Below are 21167 nucleotides of genomic sequence, written 5' to 3' on the forward strand. Positions count from 1 at the left end.
GGAGGTCAGTAGGATGACGGAGGACAATTTTTTTTTTTAGCATGGCCTTATTTCTATTACAGCATATTGGATGACTGTCATTCATATTCCATTCAACGAGCTCAATGTAACATCGATAGGTTTAGGTTACTACATGATACTCAAATTTTCCCTGTACCCATCATGAGGTTGCTACAACCTAGCCTATGAATGAAAGTTTACACCATCATAGGTCGAGAGAAATTTGAGTAATCAAGGTGACAGACATTGACCCTTTCAATGTCGCCTTGCACACTCTTGCCTGCATCTATCCGATCTAGGGTGTAAGCATTAATCCAACAGTTGCAAACGAGGGTTTCTATTGGACAAATTCAGGTATGTTTAACCCCATTTCATTCAGTTTAAGAAAAAAAATTCAACAGAATTGAGCGAATTAATACAACCCTGATCACACGCAAACACAGTTCACTTTCATAGCAGCCACATAAACTCAGCAAAAAAAGAAACATCCTCTCACTGTCAAGTGCGTTCTGGAGGGTCATGTCAGGATGAGCCTGCAAGAAGGGTACCACATGAGGGAGGAAGATGTCTTCCCTGTAATGCACAGCATTGAGATAGCCTGAAATGACAACAAGCTCAGTCTGATGATGCTGTGACACACCGCCCCAGACCATGACTGACCCTCCACCTCCAAATTGATCCCGCTCCAGAGTACAGGCCTCGGTGTAACGCTCATTCCTTCAACGATAAACGCAAATCCGACCATCACCCCTGGTGAGACAAAACCGCGACTTGTCAGTGAAGAGCACTTTTTGCCAGTCCTGTCTGGTCCAGAGCTGGTGGGTTTGTGCCCATAGTGTGATGTCTGGTGAGGACCTTCCTTTACAACAGGCCTACAAGCCCTCGGTTCAGCCTCTCTCAGCCTATTGCGGACAGTCTGAGCACTGATGGAGGGATTGTGCGTTCCTGGTGTAACTCGGCAGTTGTTGTTGCCATCCTGTGCCTGTCCCGCAGGTGTGATGTTCGGATGTACCGATCCTGTGCAGGTGTTGTTACACGTGGTCTGGCACTGCGAAGGACAATCAGCTGTCCGTCCTGTCTCCCTGTAGCGCTGTCTTAGGTGTCTCACAGTATTGGACATTGCAATATTTTGGCCCCACCTGCAGTTCTCATGCCTCCTTGCAGCATACCTAAGGCACGTTCACACAAATGAGCAGGGACCATGGGCATCCTCCTTTTGGTGTTTTTCAGAGTCAGTAGAAAGGCCTCTTTAGTGTCCTAAGTTTTCATAACTGTGACCTTAATTGCCTACCGTAAGCTGTGAGTTTCTTAACGACCGTTCGACAGGTGCACGTTCATTAATTGTTTATCGTTCATTGAACATGCATGGGAAGCAATCTTTGAAAAAGGGACATTTATTTTTTTGCTAAGTTTACGAACAACATGATCTTTGATCTCTGTATAATTCCTACTCACATCTACGCTCTCCCTCCTCTCACATTTTCCCTTTCCTTGTGGACATCAGTGCAACTATTCACAACCTTATCCATGGTGCTTTACTAACAGTAGTATTTACCCCCTCATTGTAACTATCCTTCTAACGACTATAGGCCAGTAGGCTATGTCTGTACACCCAATAAAACAAAGTATCTTGGCATCCTGGTGGAGCCTGAGGGCTATGCGTGTGTACGTGTCCCACGTCAAGCTGCTCTCCAAATCTGCTACAACACCGCTATTTTGCAGCCCATTATAAACCTATAGTGGCCCACTAGATTGAGTACCCTAACCTGAAGGTTAATCATATGTTACAGAGGGCAAGTGAAAGTAAATTATCCAAACGGCTGCTGGAGGAATAAACAATGAAACAGGGGTTTTGCGCAAACGTGTCTGTGGGAGGGGAGGCAACTCAAGGACCACTTTTGCATGCACAAAGCAGCTAATCTGAGGCGCTGTTTGAATATATTCATGGATGGATTCTCCCTTTCTTGAAATAATTATTAATCTAAATATAGTCCTATTAGATAAATTATGATAGGCTATACAGGCTATAAAGAAATAATCACTGATCTGACATTATTTGGTTAGTAGGCTAGCGTTATATCTCCTGTCACTATCCATCTATTTGTAATGTCTTCAAGGATGGGAGGAATGAAGAATGCATAGGTTATCCCAAAACAGGGGCATCGTCTCCGTTATAGGTTATTTGTCTCAGCTATACCATTAATGTAGGCTACCACGTGTTTACCATATAGAGGCTAGTGGCTAGACCTGTTGCCTGTTATAATAATAGAACGTAAAAGTACTTGTCTCAGATGGGGCTTTACCCAAACACCTGCCCCCTGCCCCGTGGCTATGCAAGGTCCATGACAGGGGTTTGGGGGCAGCCCTTGAGCCCGACAGGGACACGCAATCCTTCTCCATGCAGTCAGTTACATTCACAAGATAGTAATCATTAGAAGTGTAGCCTACATAAAACACCATGCCATTATGAGCACATTTGTAAGTTAACCTTCTGTTTCAACATATACAGTGGGGAGAACAAGTATTTGATACACTGACAATTTTGCAGGTTTTCCTACTTACAATGTAGAGGTCTGTCATTTTTATCATAGGTACACTTCAACTGTGAGAGACAGAATATAAAACAAAAATCCAGAAAATCACATTGTATGATTTTGAAGTAATTAATTTGCATTTTATTGCATGACATAAATATTTGATACATCAGAAAATCAGAACTTAATATTTGATACAGAAACCTTTGTTTGCAATTACAGAGATCATACGTTTCCCGTAGTTCTTGACCAGGTTTGCACACACTGCAGCAAGGATTTTGGCCCACTCCTCCATACAGACCTTCTCCAGATCCTTCAGGTTTCGGGGCTGTCTCTGGGCAATATGGACTTTCAGCTCCCTCCAAAGATTTTCTATTGGGTTCAGGTCTGGAGACTGGCTAGGCCACTCCAGGACCTTGAGATGCTTCTTACGGAGCCACTCCTTAGTTGCCCTGGCTGTGTGTTTCGGGTCGTTGTCATGCTGGAAGACCCAGCCACAACCCATCTTCAATGCTCTTACTGAGGGAAGGAGGTTGTTGGCCAAGATCTCGCGAAACATGGCCCCATCCATCCTCCCCTCAATACGGTGCAGTCGTCCTGTCCCCTTTAAAGAAAAGCATCCCCAAAAAATGATGTTTCCACCACCATGCTTCACAGTTGGGATGGCGTTCTTGGGGTTGTACTCATCCTTCTTCTTCTTCCAAACACGGCGAGTGGAGTTTAGACCAAAAAGCTATATTTTTGTCTCAACAGACCACATGACCTTCTCCCATTCCTCCTCTGGATCATCCAGATGGTCATTGGCAAACTTGAGATGGGCCTGGACATGCGCTGGCTTGAGCAGGGGGACCTTGCGTGCACTGCAGGATTTGAATCCATGATGAAGTAGTGTGTTACTAATGGTTTTCGTTGAGACTGTGGTCCCAGCTCTCTTCAGGTCATTGACCAGGTCCTGCCGTGTAGTTCTGGGCTGATCCCTCACCTTCCTCATGATCATTGATGCCCCACGAGGTGAGATCTTGCAAGGAGCCCCAGAACGAGCGTGACTGACCGTCATCTTGAACTTCTTCCATTTTCTAATAATTGCGCCAACAGTTGATGCCTTCTCACCAAGCTGCTTGCCTATTGTCCTGTAGCCCATCCCAGCCTTATGTAGGTCTACAATTTTATCCCTGATGTCCTTACCCAGCTCTCTGGTCTTGGCCATTGTGGAGAGGTTGGAGTCTGTTTGATTGAGTGTGTGGACAGGTGTCTTTTATACAGGTAACAAGTTCAAAAAGGTGCAGTTAATACAGGTAATGAGTGGAGAACAGGAGGGCTTCTTAAAGAAAAACTAACAGGTATGTGAGAGTCGGAATTCTTACTGGTTGGTAGGTGATCAAATACTTATGTCATGCAATAAAATGCAAATGAATTACTTAAAAATCATACAATGTCATTTTCTGGATTTTTGTCTCCGTCTCTCACAGTTGAAGTGTACCTATGATAACAATTACAGACCTCTACATGCTTTGTAAGTAGGAAAACCTGCAAAATTGGCAGTGTATCAAATACTTGTTCTCCACAATGTAGGTTTCTAGCCTAGCTGTTTCTCTCTAAAATATACTATGAAAGGTCTTGCCATATGCAGGGGATTGAGGATAACATTGTGGCGAATTCGAAGAGCACCATGACAGAGACTGATGCACGCAACTCCATGTCTCTTTGCAGTGTGACAACACATCATGGCCAATACAATGATATTGCTTTGGGGATACCGTGTGTGTGTGTGTGCGTGTGTGTTTGTGATATCTGTTTGAACGAGTGTATTAGCATTACTTTTGATCGGGGCCCATAGGATCTGGTTATATTTTGCACTATTAAAGAGGAAATCAGCAGTTGCTACATCCATTTTTGGACTTGATTCTTGAACAATATAACTAATAAATGTCTTGTGAGCTTAGTTCAACTGTTGTACCCCATCAAAAACCCCAAATACACAGCGTTCTAAGGCACTAGCTGTGTTACTACAGATCCTGGATTGCGACCCATGACAGACCCATGAGGCAACGCACAATTGGCCCAGTGTCGTCCGGGTTAGGAGAGGGTTTGGCCGGCCGGGAAGTCCTTTGCCCCATCGCGCTCTAGCGACTCCTGTGTCGGGGCAGGTGCATGCACGCTGACACGGTAGCCAGGTGAACGGTGTTTCCACCAACACATTGGTGCGGCTGGCTTCCAGGTTAAACATGCATTGTGTCAAGAAGCAGTGTGGCTTGGCGGGGTTGTGTTTTCAGAGGACGCACGGCTCTCGACCTTCACCTCTCCCAAGTCCGTACGGGAGTTGCAGCGATGGAACAAGACTGTAACTACCAATTGGATATCACGGAATTGGGGAGGAAAAGGGATTTCAAAAACTAAAAACTAAAAAAGAACCAATTTTGACCTTCTTTTACACCAATGTTTTTGTAATCAAAGTAAATGACGATCCCTCAGCTTTTTTCCAAAACAGGAGCGGGGAGGATGCTCTGTTATTGTTTCTGATGCTGATTTCCACTTTAAGGGAATAGGGTGCCATTTAGGATGCAGACTACCTGTCACAAGCCATGTATATCCATATCAACACGTCAACACATCCCATCCACATTTCATGTTTATTCATGAGGATTGTTTGACAGCAGTGCATACTCCAAGTCATATCAAGAAGGTCATGATAATATAATGTCAAGTGAAACTTTTCCATGAGTAGTGTTCCTGTCATCTTCACGTACACTCACATTGATGGAGTTTTTTTGACAACAGTGCATACTCAAAAAAGAAAACGATAAAGCGAGGAACAATATAAATGTCTGCTATTAATTGATTGATGACTTTATGCTTTTTAATTTAAATGGTTAATTCAAATGTTTAATTTCACTTTTATTTAATATGCAAGTCAGTTAAGAACAAATTCTTATTTACAGTGACGGCCTAAATCAGACTAACTGAAAATGTGTCGGTAGCTGTCAATGGATTATTCATCCACGTTATGGCTTTGGATCAAAAAAATATTTCTCCCCACGCCCCAAATGACGTTGACCCAACGTGGAATAGACGTTGAATTGACGTCTCTGCCCAGTGGGTCATCCCTATTTGTTTGTTAAAATACTGTCAACAAACCTTGTCAACATCTTTCTCCTTTAAATCTCAGAAGGAATGACATCCTGAAGGACATTTCTGATTTAAGCTACAATATCTACAGTTGAAGTCGGAAGTTTACATACACCTTAGCCAAATACATTTAAACTCAGTTTTCACAATTCCTGACATTTAATCCTAGTAAAAATTCCCTGTCTTAGGTCAGTTAGAATCACTACTTTATTTTAAGAATGTGAAATGTCAGAATAATAGTAGAGAGTTATTTATTTCAGCTTTTATTTCTTTCATCACATTCCCAGTGGGTCAGAAGTTTACATACACTCAATTAGTATTTGGTAGCAGTGCCTTTAAATTGTTTAACTTGGGTCAAATGTTTCAGGTAGCCTTCCACAAGCTTCCCACAAAAAGGTGGGTGAATTTTGGCCCATTCCTTCTGACAGAGCTGGTGTAACTGAGTCAGGTTTGGAGGCCTCCTTGCTCGCACGGGCATTTTCAGTTCTGCCCGTAAATTTTCTATAGGATTTAGGTCAGGGCTCTGTGATGGGCACTCCAATACCTTGACTTTGTTGTCCTTTAAGCCATTTTGCCACAACTTTGGAAGCTTGGAAGCTTGAGGTCAATGTCCATTTGGAAGACCCATTTGCAACCAAGCTTTAACTTCCTGACTGATGTCTTGAGGTGTTGCTTCAATATATCCACATAATTTTCCTGCCTCATGATACCATCTATTTTCTGAAGTGCACCAGTCCCTCCTGCAGCAAAGCACCCCCATAACATGATGCTGTCACCCCCGTGCTTCATGGTTGGGATGGTGTTCTTCGGCTTGCAAGCCTCCCCTTTTTCCTCTAAACATAATGATGGTCATTATAGCCAAACAGTTCTATTTTTGTTTCATGAGACCAGAGGACATTTATCCAAAAAGTACGATCTTTGTCCCCATGTGCAGTTGCAAACCGTAGTTTGGCTTTTTTTATGGTCGTTTTGGACCAGTGGCTTCTTCATTGCTGAGCGGCTTTTTAGGTTATGTCAATATAGGAATCTTTTTACTGTGGATATAGATACTTTTGTACCTGTTTCCTCCAGCATCTTCACAAGGTCCTTTGCTGTTGTTCTGGGATTGATTTGCACTTTTCGCAACAAAGTATGTTTATCTCTAGGAGACAGAACACGTCTCCTTCCTGAGCTGTATTACGGCTGCATGGTCCCATGGTGTTTATACTTGTACACTATTGTTTGTACAGATGAACGTGGTTTGGAAATTGCTCCCAAGGACGAACCAGACTTGTGGAGGTTTACAATTTTTTTCTGGAGTCTTGGCTGATTTCTTTTGATTTTCCCATGATGTCAAGCAAAGAGGCACTGAGTTTGAAGGTAGGCCTTGAAATACATCCATAGGTACACCTACAAATGACTTAAATGATGCCAATTAGCCTATCAGAGGCTTCTAAAGCCATGACATAATTTTATGGAATTTTCCAAGCTGTTTAAAGGCAGTCAACTTAGTGTATGTAAACTTCTGACCCACTGGAATTGTGATACAGTGAATTATAAGTGAAATAATCTGTCTGTAATCAATTGTTGAAAAATTACTTGTGTCATGCACAAAGTAGATGTCCTAACCAATTTGCCAAAACTATAGTTTGTTAACAAGACATTTGTGGAGTGGTTGAATAACGAGTTTTAGTGACTCCAACCTAAGTGTATGAAAACTTCCAACGTAGGCCTAAGAGGGGATGTCAGAACACCGGACAGAGAACTGGACAGAGAACTGGACAGAACACCGCACAGAGAACTGGACAGAGAACTGGACAGAACACTGGACAGAACACTGGACAGAGAACTGGACAGAATACTGGACAGAACACTGGACAGAACACTGGACAGAACACCGGACAGAGAACTGGACAGAACACCGGACAGAGAACTGGACAGAACACTGGACAGAACACTGGACAGAACACTGGAGGCATGTGAAGCTAGAGGGAAAGGAGCTCTCAGTCCAGTCCACTGGTAGATGGTAACAACACGCAAACGTACACGTACAACCAAGCGTTGAGGAGGCTGCTCTTGAATGGACACACAAAAACATACACACCAATAGCAACCCACCCTCACACTCCTCCTACTCACCAGAGAAGGTAATATTGAATCCCTCGTAGGATATAGAAAAGTCTGATATGAAGCGCAGTTGGGCCTTGAAGTTCCCGTAGAGCCCTGCGTTGGTGGGCGAGGGCAGCTCGTTACCCGTTAGCCGTGCCAGGGGCTGGACAAAGCTGCCATTCTCTGTGATGAGCAGGTAGTCATGGTGATCCTCCAGGTGGAAGGTGTTGAAGGTAAATTGGACTCCTATTGGGACAAACCAAGTCAAGAGGAGAACAGCCAATAATATGGTTCAAGCTACATGTCAACCTCCCCTGATGAAATGATCAAGTTCAATTGAAACAACGGTTTAATCTGAGAGGAGAACAGCCAAGTGGAGGGAGAGAGAACTTCATCTCATTACATTCAAAGGTGAGGTCAGTTAATATAAAAATGAAGGCTCTGGGTTTTCTTATTTTGGTGGGGAAGGGGGGGACGGGACTGCATTTCAATAGAGAAACATAATGATAGTCCATATTGAACATCTTAGCAGCCATGGGAAATTAAAATTCCAAAGAACTTTCATTACTCTCAACCCAGAGTCCTGTATTATAATAATATTTCAGCAAGATGGGCTGGGCTGCGAAGAGGACCTACAGTGAATCTGTATTCATGTCCATTCCATTCCCACACTTGCTTGCTGATTGCTGATAAAAGGAATAGGAGTCCATTCTTCAGCTGTTTATTAATTCACATATAATTAAACAGTATCAACATTTTTACGGATTCTTTGCTTGTTTTCACTTAAATAAATTATTTATATGTAATATATCTTCAGGCAGAATAGCTATATCAAAAAGAGTTATGAAGTGTCACCTTCCATTATAAATATGATTGTAGTAGTTAATAACCCAGGCTTACCTTTGCCGTGGCTGACCTCCACCGTCCAAGTACAGTTTAGTGAGTTGGGATACATCTCAGGATATCCAGGGGCCAGGATGGTGCCGCCGGGCCCTCGCACGTCTCCTCCACACAATGCTGGGGGACAAAGAGGGGGAAACACTTGACTTTATTGGCCATGTTTTTGCAGAGAACAGAAACAGTGCTCTTCACTGTAGTCAGTAATATCAATACTTTGCCAGTCTTTCTTGGCTAAAAGTAGAGTAATTCTTCTTTTTATAAGAAACGTTAATGTGTTGAACATTCCAAGTTGTTTGCATAGTCAACTTGTGTTCAGCTCTGACACACATTTACCCTACCAGACATGCCACATCAGTGGTCTTTTCATAGTTCCCAAATCCAGAACAAATTCAAGAAAATGCAGTATTATAGAGCCATGATTGCATGGAACTTCCTTCCATCTCCAATTGCTCAAGTTAACAGCAAACCTGGTTTAAAAAAACAGATAAAACAACACTTCACGGCACAACGCCTCTCCCCTATTTGACCTAGATATTTTATGTGCATGTATTGATATGTAGGCTACGTCTGCCGTTAAAAAAGTATGTAGTTCTGTCCTTGAGCTGTTCTAGTCTATTATTGTTCTGTATTATGTCATGTTCATGTTTTGTGTGGACAGCAGGCAGAGTAGCTGGTGCTTTCATGTATCTGTCCTAGACAGATGTAGCGCTGTATCAATAATTAATGGAGCAATTTCTTTACTAGTAAGCACTTCATTCAGAGTCTTATCAAACAGGGCAATCTGGACAACTACGTAGACCTCACTGTGTTCCTCACTTTGCTATCTTTCTTTCCATCTCTCTCTATACATAATTTCCCTCTCTTTTTCTCTCACTCTCTCCTTCTGAACAAGAAAGGAACTGAACAAGATGTTTAATTTTGACATGACCTGCCTTCGATGTCAATATCATAGAACCTTGCATATCAATATCTCAGCATAGACCTTTTCCAAGGGAGGCTGGTAACAGTAATATCAGGACCTTCTTTTGAATGCTCTGCAACAGGGACTACATCCTCCCTCCTTATTCCACTTAGATCCACTAGATAGCACAGCCACAAAGTCAATATTGTCTATATCGTATATATTCATGAAAACAAAAATGTGCTTTTTGGTATTCATTTAAGGTAAGGGTTAGGCATCATATTAGCAGTGTGGTTAAGGTTAGGGTTAAGGTTAGGTTTAGGTTTAAAATCACATTTTATTAAGAAGATAAATTGTTGAAATAGGCTGGGTTTATGTCTTTGGGGCTGGGGTAACTCGTGATGACTAGGAGGCAGGGGAGGTAAAATGACAAGCTAGCGGGCAGGTAAAGGATGCCCCCGGATCCCTAATCTGGTGAGAATATCAGTTCCTATCAGGCAGAGGAGCCGTCACAGCAAATTGATAGCCTAATGGCCTGGCATTGAATTGCATTGTCTCAGATTTGTTTACTCTCTGGAAAATGAAATAGATCTCTGAAGTCAAAACACGGAGAGACGAACAAACTACAAGACTTTGTCAGCCCCAGAGTCGCTGGGGTGGTTCCTCTTTTACCAATGACGAACTGTCATTGGCTTTAATATTTAAGGACCACTCATGTAAATATCTTGTCACTCATGCATAACACAATTCAATCTTACGGCGGTTTTGTCAATAGGCAGTTTGGAGAGAATATTTAAACTAATTGATGCCTGTTGAAAGTGATAGATCAAGATATTGCACATACTGTAGATCTAAACCAGGGCTCTCCAACCCTGTTCCTGGATAGCTACCATTCTGTAGGTTTTAACTCCAACCCTGTTCCTGGATAACTACCATTCTGTAGGTTTTAACTCCAACCCTGTTCCTGGATAGCTACCATTCTGTAGGTTTTAACTCCAACCCTGTTCCTGGATAGCTACCATTCTGTAGGTTTTAACTCCAACCCTGTTCCTGGATAGCTACCATTCTGTAGGTTTTAACTCCAACCCTGTTCCTGGATAGCTACCATTCTGTAGGTTTTAACTCCAACCCTGTTCCTGGATAGCTACCATTCTGTAGGTTTTAACTCCAACCCTGTTCCTGGATAGCTACCATTCTGTAGGTTTTAACTCCAACCCAGGAACAGGGATGGAGAGCCCTGGTCTAGACTCTAGAGTAGTAGCCTAATGATCAGATACTGTATGTACTATGCAAACGCCTGGTTTAGCCCACTTCTTCTGTGTTCAGCATTACAATAATCATGACAGATGATTATAACTCAATAGGTAAATCCGCCTTCAGTTTTAATGCCCACCATTTTTGTAATAACCTGCAGAACTCCCTGTGTCTTGATTCTCTGGTGCCACTAGGGCAGTTTATTTATTAATCAGGGGAGTCTAATGTTGAATTTGTTAAATGAGAATTGCATAAAACATTTTTAAAAAGTAAACATTTATTGTGGTGTTGAAATTGTAGTTCTTTAAAATTGTAACCTGTAGTTTGTGTTTTTTGTTTGTGTTGAATTTGTTGTCCTCAGGGCACCATTGAAAATTAAACCCTGGTCTCAATGGTTTCCCCTGATTAAATAAAGGTTAAACCATTTATATCAATAATAACTCACACACAAACACACCTGGTAACCAGGCAAGTGCAAATCTGCCACAGTCTTGGTCACCATAGCAACAGTCCATACCATGAAAAACAAATAGATACATGCAAACTGTTGAATGCTTCCGCAGTTCGTGACTTTGGCTTTTGTACAGTACCCTGCACCTGAAAATAACTGGATGTGCACACATTAGTTTTGAATCAGTGGTTTAAACTGGTTTGAACTGGTCCATACCATCACAGGTGGGCAGTGGATGGCTCCACCAGTGGTTCTTCTCACAGACAAGCGGTTCTTCGTGGCTCAGTCTGTATCCAGGGTCACAGCCGAATGACACGGTTGAACCAATGGTGAAGTCTTGACCATAACGCAATCCGTTGACCGGGAATCCCGGGTCCTGGCAGGAGTAGGTGTCCACCGTCACGCCTAAGGAGAACATGTTAGATATATTATGATGTAACAACAAAGCAATTTACTTTCATCAAATATCTCATACAGAGAACACATACAAAGCTGTAACAGTTCAGGAGTGTTATAAATTAAAACTATGGGTAGGGCTACAGGTGTAGAATCTTAATTTGATCACCCTGTTGCAGGAGAACTTTCCTTCAGTACAGGACATTTTAAACCTGTATTGTATTTGAGGTTTAACTAGGCTTCTACTTTGAAATTTCAGACTTGATTTTCCCTTACAGAATATGTATTAACCACTACAAAAGTGTCCATTAATTATAATCAACATAATAATTCAAGTTTCCTGTTGCTGCAGGATTATTTTCCTGCTGTAGAAAACTGGCTCATATTAAGATCTTACATCTGTAAGATCTGACCACATGACCTGACCAGGAACGACTCGGCTACTAGACTTACTTTCGTAGATGATCTTAAATCCACTGTTGGAGCGGCTGTTGTCGGTGGTGAAGAGCATATACAGGTGGTTAGTACTACTGAACAGGAACTGGGGCACCTGGGTACCGTTGAACGAGCCAACCAGAGGAGAGAGCAGGTTGGGCCCATCATGGATCTCCAGGAAGTCATAGCCCAGCTCTGTCTGAAATCTGGACCATTGAGAGAGGGGGAATTATGAAATGCACGAATTTGATTTGCTTGTGATAAAACATATTCAGTAGTGCAGTTGCATAAACATTGATTAAGCCTACTACTGCACTAAAAATAACTTTGAAAGGAGACTCTTTAAAAATACGCAAGAAATAAGCACCATTCCATTATAAGTGCCTTGATTGATGTAGAAATCCATTCTGCGTATTCAACAGTTAGAAAGTGCTCATAAAATAGAGTAACTTTATTGATATAATGGACACGCACTTGTCAAAGGTGATCTTGATGGAGCGTCCAGGCTCGGTCTCGATGACCCACTCACAGCTGAGGGAGTCCTTATAGTATCCAGGCCACCCTGGGGACAGGATCACCCCACTGGGAGCAGAGAAGTGGCCACCGCAGGGGGCTATAGAGAAGAATACACGGGGGGAGAGCGAGCGAAAAAGAGAGAAAATACATTTTCTTAAGTTTATTGGTGTTGTTGCCTTTTTATATTGACCTGGCACCACTTCCTGTTTTTAAAAAAACAACTTATTTGCTAATCTAGAAAACAGTGGCCTACAGCATACTGTACATGTTACAAGGGCAGCTAAGCAGACATGAGGCTCTTTATTACCCTGCCCATATGAGTGATGTCACCACAGCATTAGGAGCCATGGGGAGCAGGGTGAATGACTGACAGGAAGTCAGATAGAAGGAGACTGACTGCCCTACAGCACACTTGTTCCCTGTCCATCCCTGAGCCTTCCTAGCATCCTTCAACACACAGGTCCACTCCGCTTACACTCACTTAGGCTATTGTCTGTGTTAGGAACAGGGTAATTGACCCCCAAAATTGTGCATGTAAGGACGTGCGCATGTACAGATGTGAGCTCGCACGCACACACACACACATACACATGATATTTACCTTCACATTTGGGGATGGGGCCACTCCACATCACCTTGCCGTTGTCCAGCTCGCAGGTGATGGTCTTGGCCCCCTGGGTCTTGATGAAGCCGTCCTCACAGATCACTGAGATGGAGCTACCCAGCTGGAAGTTGTCTCCGAAGCGCCTCGCATTTATTGGGATGCCCGGGTCGGGACACTCGTTGTGGCCGAATGCTGAAAACAGATGGGCAAATATTGGCTATTTGTCAGATGTAACCGACGTCACTACGGCTTCGCTTCCTCCACTGTCCCCTTACTGGGCTTGAAACATGGTCCTCTGATCACAAACACGTGGCGGATTGCTTGAAAATGTACAAACCAGTTGCTTCATTGAAAAATACAAAATTCAATGGCGCCGAGGCATAAGCAACTATGGGGCAAAACAGACAGGGTTTGCTTAGATTGTTGACAACATGTAAACTATATTTAGTCTCCAAATGTTTATTGAAATAACTACATAAATACAGTTCTACAATGAGCATTTTTTGTCTCTCAAATACATAGTTACATGTGTTGGCTAGCTAGCTATTAAATTTGGTCATATTAGCATAGATATGACATCAGTCAAAACCCCTCAAAACAAGACATGGTATTAAGAACAAGATAAAACTAGCTGAAACAAGCGTCTAAGACAAAACAAGATATGGTATCAAGAACAAGATAAAACTAGCTGAAACGAGCCACCTACAACAAAACAAGACATGATATCATGAAAAATGTAAAACTAGCTGAAACGAGCACCTACGATTCCCTACATGGCAGCCTCATGTCATTGTTGTTAGCTATCTGGCCATCCAGAATCACAACAATGAACAGCATTCTGGCCCCATCAATGCGCACTCATAATTTTCGTGGCGTTGTCAGCCAACCCATCTATAGTCGTGTACATCTATTGTATTTTCATGTGCATGTCTAATATACTGCATTGCACAACTCTGTAAATGGGTGGTTTTCAGACAGTTTTTTAGACAGTTTACTATTTTCTAGATTATAGAATGAAAGTGAAAACATCAAAACTATGAAATAACAGATAAGGAATAATGTAGTGACCAAAAAAGTGTAAAACAAATCTAAATATATTGTATATTTGAGATTCTTCAAAGTAGCCATCCGTTGCCTTGATGACAAATTTGCACACTTGCACACTTTGCACACTTGTATTCTCTCAACCAGCTTCATGAGATAATCACCTGGAATGCATTTCAATTAACAGGTATTTAAAAAAATGTATTTAACCAGGTAGGCCAGTTGAGAAGAAGTTCTCATTTACAACTGCGACCTGGCCAAGATAAAGCAAAGCAGTGCGACAAAACAACAACACAGAGTTACACATGGGATAAACAAACGTACAGTCAATAACACAATAGAAAAATCTGTATACAGTGTGTGAAAATGAAGTAAGGAGGAAAGGCAATAAATAGGTCAATAGTGGCGAAGTAATGACAATTTATCAATATACACTGGAGTGATATATGTGGAGATGAGGATGTGCAAGTAGAAAAACTGGTGTGCAAAAGAGCAGAAAAACAAAAACAAATATGGTGATGAGGTAGGTAGTTGGTTGGATGGGCTATTTACAGATGGGCTGTGGACAGCTGCAGCAATCGGTAAGCTGCTCTGACAGCTAACGCTTAAAGTTAGTGAGGGAGATATAAATCTCCAGCTTCAGGGATTTTTGCAATTCGTTCCAGTCATTGGCAGCAGAGATCTGGAAGGAAAGGCGGTGAGAGAGGTGTTGGCTTTGGGAATGACCAGTGAAATATACCTGCTGGAGCGAGTGCTATGGGTGAGCTTTACCTAGCAAAGACTTATAGATGACCTGGAGCCAGTGGGTTTGGCGACGAATATGAAGTGAGGACCAGCCAACAAGAGCTTACAGGTCGCAATGGTGGGTAGTATACGGGGCTTTGGTGACAAAACGGATGGCACTGTGATAGACTGCATCCAATTTGCTGAGTAGAGTGTTGGAGGCTATTTTGTAAATGACATCGCCGAAGTCAAGGATCGGTAGGATAGTCCGTTTTACAAGGGTATGTTTGGCAGCATGAGTGAAGGAGGCTTTGTTGCGAAATAGGAAGTCGATTCTAGATTTAACTTTGGATTGGAGATGCTTAATGTGAGTCTGGAAGGAGAGTTTACAGTCTAGCCAGACACCTAGCTATTTGTAGTTGTCCACATATTCTAAGTCAGAACCGTCCAGAGTAGTGATGCTAGTCGGGCGTGCGGGTGCGGGCAGCGATTGATTGAATAGCATGCATTTCATTTTAATTGCATTTAAGAGCAGTTGGAGGCCACGGAAGGTGAGTTGTATGGCATTGAAGCTCATCTGGAGGTTTGTTAACACAGTGTCCAAAGAAGGGCCAGAAATATACAAAATGGTGTCGTCTACGTAGAGGTGGATCAGAGAATCACCAGCTGCAAGAGTGACATCATTGATGTATACAGAGAAAAGTGTCGGCCCGAGAATTGAACCCTGTGTCACTTTAGAAAGGCAGGGCAGGATGGATATAGGTCTGTAACAGTTTGGGTCTAGAGTGTCTGTTAAAAAATAATTTGTGGAATTGCTTTCCTTCTTTATGTGTTTGAGACAATCAGTTGTGTTGTGACAAGGTAAGGTTGGTATACAGAAGATAGCCCTATTTGGTAAAAGACCAAGTCCATATTATAGCAAGAACAGCTCAAATAAGCAAAGAGAAACGACAGTCCATCATTACTTTAAGACATGAAGGTCAGTCAATCCGGAAAAAGTCAAGAACTTTGAAAGTTTATTTAAGTGCAGTCGCAAAAATCACCAAGCGCTTTGATGAAACTGTCTCTCATGAGGACCGCCACAGGAAATGAAAACCCAGAGTTACCTCTGCTGCAGAGGATAAGTTCATCAGAGTTAACTGCACCTCAGATTGCAGCTCAAGTGGTTCAAACATGCTAGTAACGGTCCTCTGACTAGATCTTTTTTTTTTACATACCTCAGTTGCTATGCCTTTCTTTGCATGAAGGTCTAATGTGAGGTATACTTCAATAGTGACAATAGAACAGAGTAGACCTAGTCTCAAATTGTCTTAAACATTGATTATAGAGAAAGAGGATGATAAAACATATAGGCAACAAAAAAAACTACTACAAAGTTTTTTTTTTTTGAGGATGTAACATATCATTCAAAATGGATGACGTAGTACACAATTGTGCACATTTTTCGTGGGACCAGTTGGGCTCGTGAACACTACTTTCAAAACTACTTGCTGAAGTTATACAAAAGCTCTGGAACTTCACTTCATGGCAATATTCAAAGCACTTCACTCCATGAAAACACCCACTTTTTTCTAAAGGGTGTTTATTCTTTTCGTTATAGTGCTAGTGACCTCCCAGCTATTTTGTCAGACCTTTATGAAGTGTAGAGTGGACTTAAACCCTGGCGCAAGATGTCTCCCAACTAAAACGTCCCTTAAACTCTTCTTATCACAGCCTCACAGCCCAAGTCAGACTGACTGACTGATGGATGTCTTGTGACAGAACGAGCACGCCAGTCGAACATAACGTTTGTCACAACGAATCCACATTTAACAGTGCTCAATCATGTTACTGATAGTGTCCTACCAGAATAACGTGGAATCCGGTGTCAGGCTGTTAGAAAAGCCAGCTCTAACAGTTGTTGCTAAGGATTCATGGCCTCTTTTTTCCTGTCTTTTTTTGACAGAAGTGATGAATTGGCGTGACATTTCACTTCTCCTTCAGAAAGAAGCTGTTACCAGGCGGCCATTTGAAAAGGATAACTATGATGGGTGTGAGGGGCAAAGCCGGTTTGGTGGAAATTGATTAAGACCTTATGTGATGACTAAAAAGAACTGACAATGACATGAGCGGTAGGCCAGGGTTGGACAAACATCACAAGAATCCAATCAGGACAAGATATACAGGACTATGGTCATTACAGTAAAGTCACCACAAGGTGCCACAAAATGATAAGCTATACCTGGTAATAACCAAGGGTCCAACTGTATTTCACCTGGATTGTGGCAGAGCAACCATGCAATACCTGCTACATGGGTTCAACTGAACTGAGCCCTAATCAACTGACAAAGACAAACAAAGAACAGCACAGAATTCAATGTCAGGGTTAAACCTACTGCTGTATGTGATGTTGAACCCTCGTCCGGCCATGGAGTGGTCGGCCTGGAACTCCAGCCTCAGTATGTTAGTATTACTATCAAGGTGGGAGGGTGACTCTGCCCCCGAGAAGCGTCCCAGGACGGTGGCGTCCAGCAGCTCTCCGTCTTTCACGGTGAGGAAGTCGTAAGGTGCCTCCAGATCAAAGTCATTGAAGGCCAGGTGGATGCGACTGCCGGGCTCTGATATGATCAGCCACACGCAGTTCATGTTGTTGCTGTAGCCTTCTGGGTAGTCTGGTGATAGAACCGTGCCCATTGGCGCCGTGAAATTGGACAGGCATGGGACTGTAGAGGAGAGGGAGGGGACAAAGAGAGGAGACTTGGATTATATGATTGGGGGTTGATTGAGTACTAAAAGGAACTGTACTGTATTTGGCAGAAATTGTTGAAATATATTTTTGTACATTTATTTATTTCTAATTATTTACTGTAGATGGGTATGGGAGAACTGTACAGTACAGTATGTTCCAAGTTATCTTCTATGCAATATGACTGTGCCATGCAGGATGATATTTCTAAGAGATTATTTCACCCTTTGGCAGTTTGATTTCCCACTCTCAATGAAATATGAATGCATTCCAATGCAAATGACACTAACTCCTCTGGTCGGGGGTGTGAAACACCTCTCTCTAGACCCATAAGCATTCTATATAAGACAGTTCATCAGATAACTGTTAGCATGACCGATTTTAGAAAACAGAGCAGTGAATTAATGATTTGACACATTAGTGAGAGCCTAAAGCAGCGACGGAAGACTGATTAACTAAGTTAAGTGTGTATTTTTCAAAGGCTGATGAACTGATGAGGCGCGATGATGAAGCACGATGAAGCGTGTCCACTTATTAGACTTCCATATCATCTGCATACAACAGAAATTATATCAATACGAACAGAGTGTGAACTCTGAAAATGTATCAGTCACTATATGGAACTGAAATATGGTTCTTACTTCAGAGGATCATGTTCAGGTCGTCATTGTAAATAAGAATTTGTTCTTAATTGACTTACCTAAATAAATAAAGGTGAAACAAAATCAAATGTAAATAATATATCATAGCAGAATGTTTGCCTCTCAAAGCTAGAACTCAATCAACACACTTTTTGTAGCATTTTTTGTAAGTAAGAAGTAGATATGTCTCCATGTTTAGGTTCCCCCTATCACACATGAGAAAGGCAGAATGGTTCTTACTAACAGATGAGCATGATCGTATCCCAAATTGCACCATTTTCCGTATATGACATAGAGCCCATAGGGTTCTGGTCAAAATTAGTGCACTATGTAAGGAACAAGGTGTCATTTAGGATGCAGCCCATTACTGTCCACCCATGAAAATGGTTCATAGGTATTTTCTTCTTCGCAACAACATGAAAATATAATATTGATGTTTTTATACACAATTACAAGAAACTGAGTTAGTTTTAGACACATAACAAAATGACAAAATGATTACTGTTTTTTTTACCCCTTTTTTGTGATATCCAATTAGTAGTTACAGTCTTGTTCCAGCACTGGAAGTACCCTATGGACACGGGAGAGGCGAAGGTCGAGAGCCATGCGTCCTCCGAAACATGACCCTGCCCAGCCACACTGCTCACTTAACCCACCCGGCCCGCCACAAGGAGTTGCTAGAACATGATGGGACAAGGACATTGCCGGCTGGCCAACTCCTCCCATAACCCAGACGGTGCTGGTCCAATTGTGCACCGCCTCATGGGTCTCCCGGTCACGGCCAGCTGTGACACAGCCATGGAGCGAACCCGTGTCTGTAGTGACACCTACCGATGCAGTGCCTTAGACTGCTGCGCCACTCGGGAGGCCCCAATTAGATGTGTTTTAGACCCCAAAAATTCGATGCGTTTTAGACGCCAGAAATTCGATGCGTTTTAGACCCAAGAAATTAGATGTGATTTAGACCCCAGAAATTAGATGTGTTTTAGATCCCAGTAATTGGATGCGTTTTAGATGTTCATACTCACAGATGCACATGGGGATGTTGGCTGACCACTGGTTGTTGTTCTGACAAGATATGGTCCTTTCCCCGATGAGCTCGAACCCAAACTGGCACTCAAAGCGCAGGATGCCCCCATTCAAGAAGCTGTCTCCTTCCCTTATCCCATAGAGGGGCGTACCAGGGTCCCCGCAACTCTCTTTGTCAATCTCTGTGGAAAACAGTGACAAAAACATAGTGATGGTGAGCATTATGACAGTTGACAATTTATTTTATTTTAGTGAATACCCAAGGGGAAATGTGTCTTGTGTCTTTCTGTCATAAAACAAGCATACCATCCTGCTTTCCAATTCACGTAATGGATCCAATTCATACCATGAGCAGTAACAAAGAGGTTGGAATAATACTCAGGCTACATTCAGAACAAACACTGTATCATACAGGCAGCAATCACAAGGCGTTGGTGCTCGTCATCACACCCATATAGACAGAAAATACTGTTGTCCTCAGAGCTGAATTATACACTTATACAGTCTTATTTTCTATTCTTTGTGTCCATGTCTGAGAATGTGAAAAAAGGAGATGATAGGACAGTTATTTTGTCTGGTTTTTTAAACCCTACCACACTAAGGAAATAGGCATCCACGTGAATCCTCGCTAACACTGTGCCCGTGTCCATCCAGATAAGCATGAGTAAGCACGCAGTGCCTCTATCTCTCCCTGAATGCAGCAGCCTGGGAGGCCACAAAAACACCTAGGACTCTATTGAATCTGTATCGCTGAAGCGTTAGACATTTAAAGGTAATTTCCTATTGAGCCGTGTTTACCGTGAATGCAGTCTCCGCTAACGCGGGAACATTGCCTTTAAATGTCAATCACACAGTAACGCTGAATTTCTGCGATATGGATTGAAACAATCCCCTCATCACTCCACCCACACCCCAACCATCCTGGGTCACCACACCCAGGTAACACCCGAGATTGGCCTGGCTGGTTCCCTCAGAGGGTGCGGGTGTTGGGAGGAGCTGTAATGCATCTGCTAAGACATCTTCCACCACTGCTCAGAGTTGAACCCTGAACCCTGGTGCTCGCTCCGAGAGCATTTTCAAATGGTAAGGGAAAGAAAAACTCCTCAAAATTATTATGATCACGTTAGTGGTTCGTGGAGTGGTCGTCGTTTATTTCAGCCTAGGTGTAATGGAAGTCTTTGCAAAGTGTGATATATTGCATTAATTTCAGTCATGACACCGTCTTTATGGGAACCACAATACCTACCGCCCTGACTGCCTGGGCTGGGCTGTTCAATGTGTAGGGAGGGAGGGAGGGCCGGGCCGGTCCTGGGAAGGTTAGAGCATATTTACTGCTCTGTGTTTTACGACATCAGAATAGATAGAGAACAAATTGCTTTAGAGCAGTGCACGTCGCATCTGAATAATGCCTGGTGACAGAATGTTAAACACTAAGGCCATCTTTGTCTGTGGGGAAATGGTCAATTGTTATATCCTACCTGGCATGAGTATTATGTGCTCATAAGCACAATGCATACTGTTTGCCCCTAGCCTGGCCTTCTGTGGGGGGGTTTCTACTCCTGCATGCTTCCAGGAACAGCTGGGCAAATTGTAACGATATTGCCAAGCCTCTGTAAGTAATGTAACACACAGCAATGAAGCCAGAATGGGGCATTCATTGTCCATTTCTAGCAATACAAGTACATGTATTTCCAGTCAACAATACAGGCTATCACAGAAGCCCAATTTATATAGGAAGTAGCAACCACATTGTACATGCAAAAGGGTGAAGAATAAGTAATCGTATGCCTACTCCTCACG

At 42.6% G+C, this 21167-nt stretch overlaps 1 protein-coding gene across 1 annotated transcript in view; it reads right to left on the reverse strand.

The window, feature by feature from the left end:
• LOC115131349 (CUB and sushi domain-containing protein 3) overlaps window positions 1-21167 on the reverse strand; it is a 317735-nt gene that overhangs the window by 244025 nt on the left and 52543 nt on the right. The window contains 8 exon segments of the mRNA XM_065021039.1: window positions 7779-7994; window positions 8649-8765; window positions 11471-11659; window positions 12104-12291; window positions 12560-12698; window positions 13203-13397; window positions 17348-17674; window positions 19367-19549. Coding sequence (XP_064877111.1) covers window positions 7779-7994; window positions 8649-8765; window positions 11471-11659; window positions 12104-12291; window positions 12560-12698; window positions 13203-13397; window positions 17348-17674; window positions 19367-19549 — 1554 coding nt within the window.

The sequence above is a fragment of the Oncorhynchus nerka genome, linkage group LG7 (assembly GCF_034236695.1).
Source record: "Oncorhynchus nerka isolate Pitt River linkage group LG7, Oner_Uvic_2.0, whole genome shotgun sequence".
Classification (NCBI taxonomy): Eukaryota; Metazoa; Chordata; class Actinopteri; order Salmoniformes; family Salmonidae; genus Oncorhynchus; species Oncorhynchus nerka.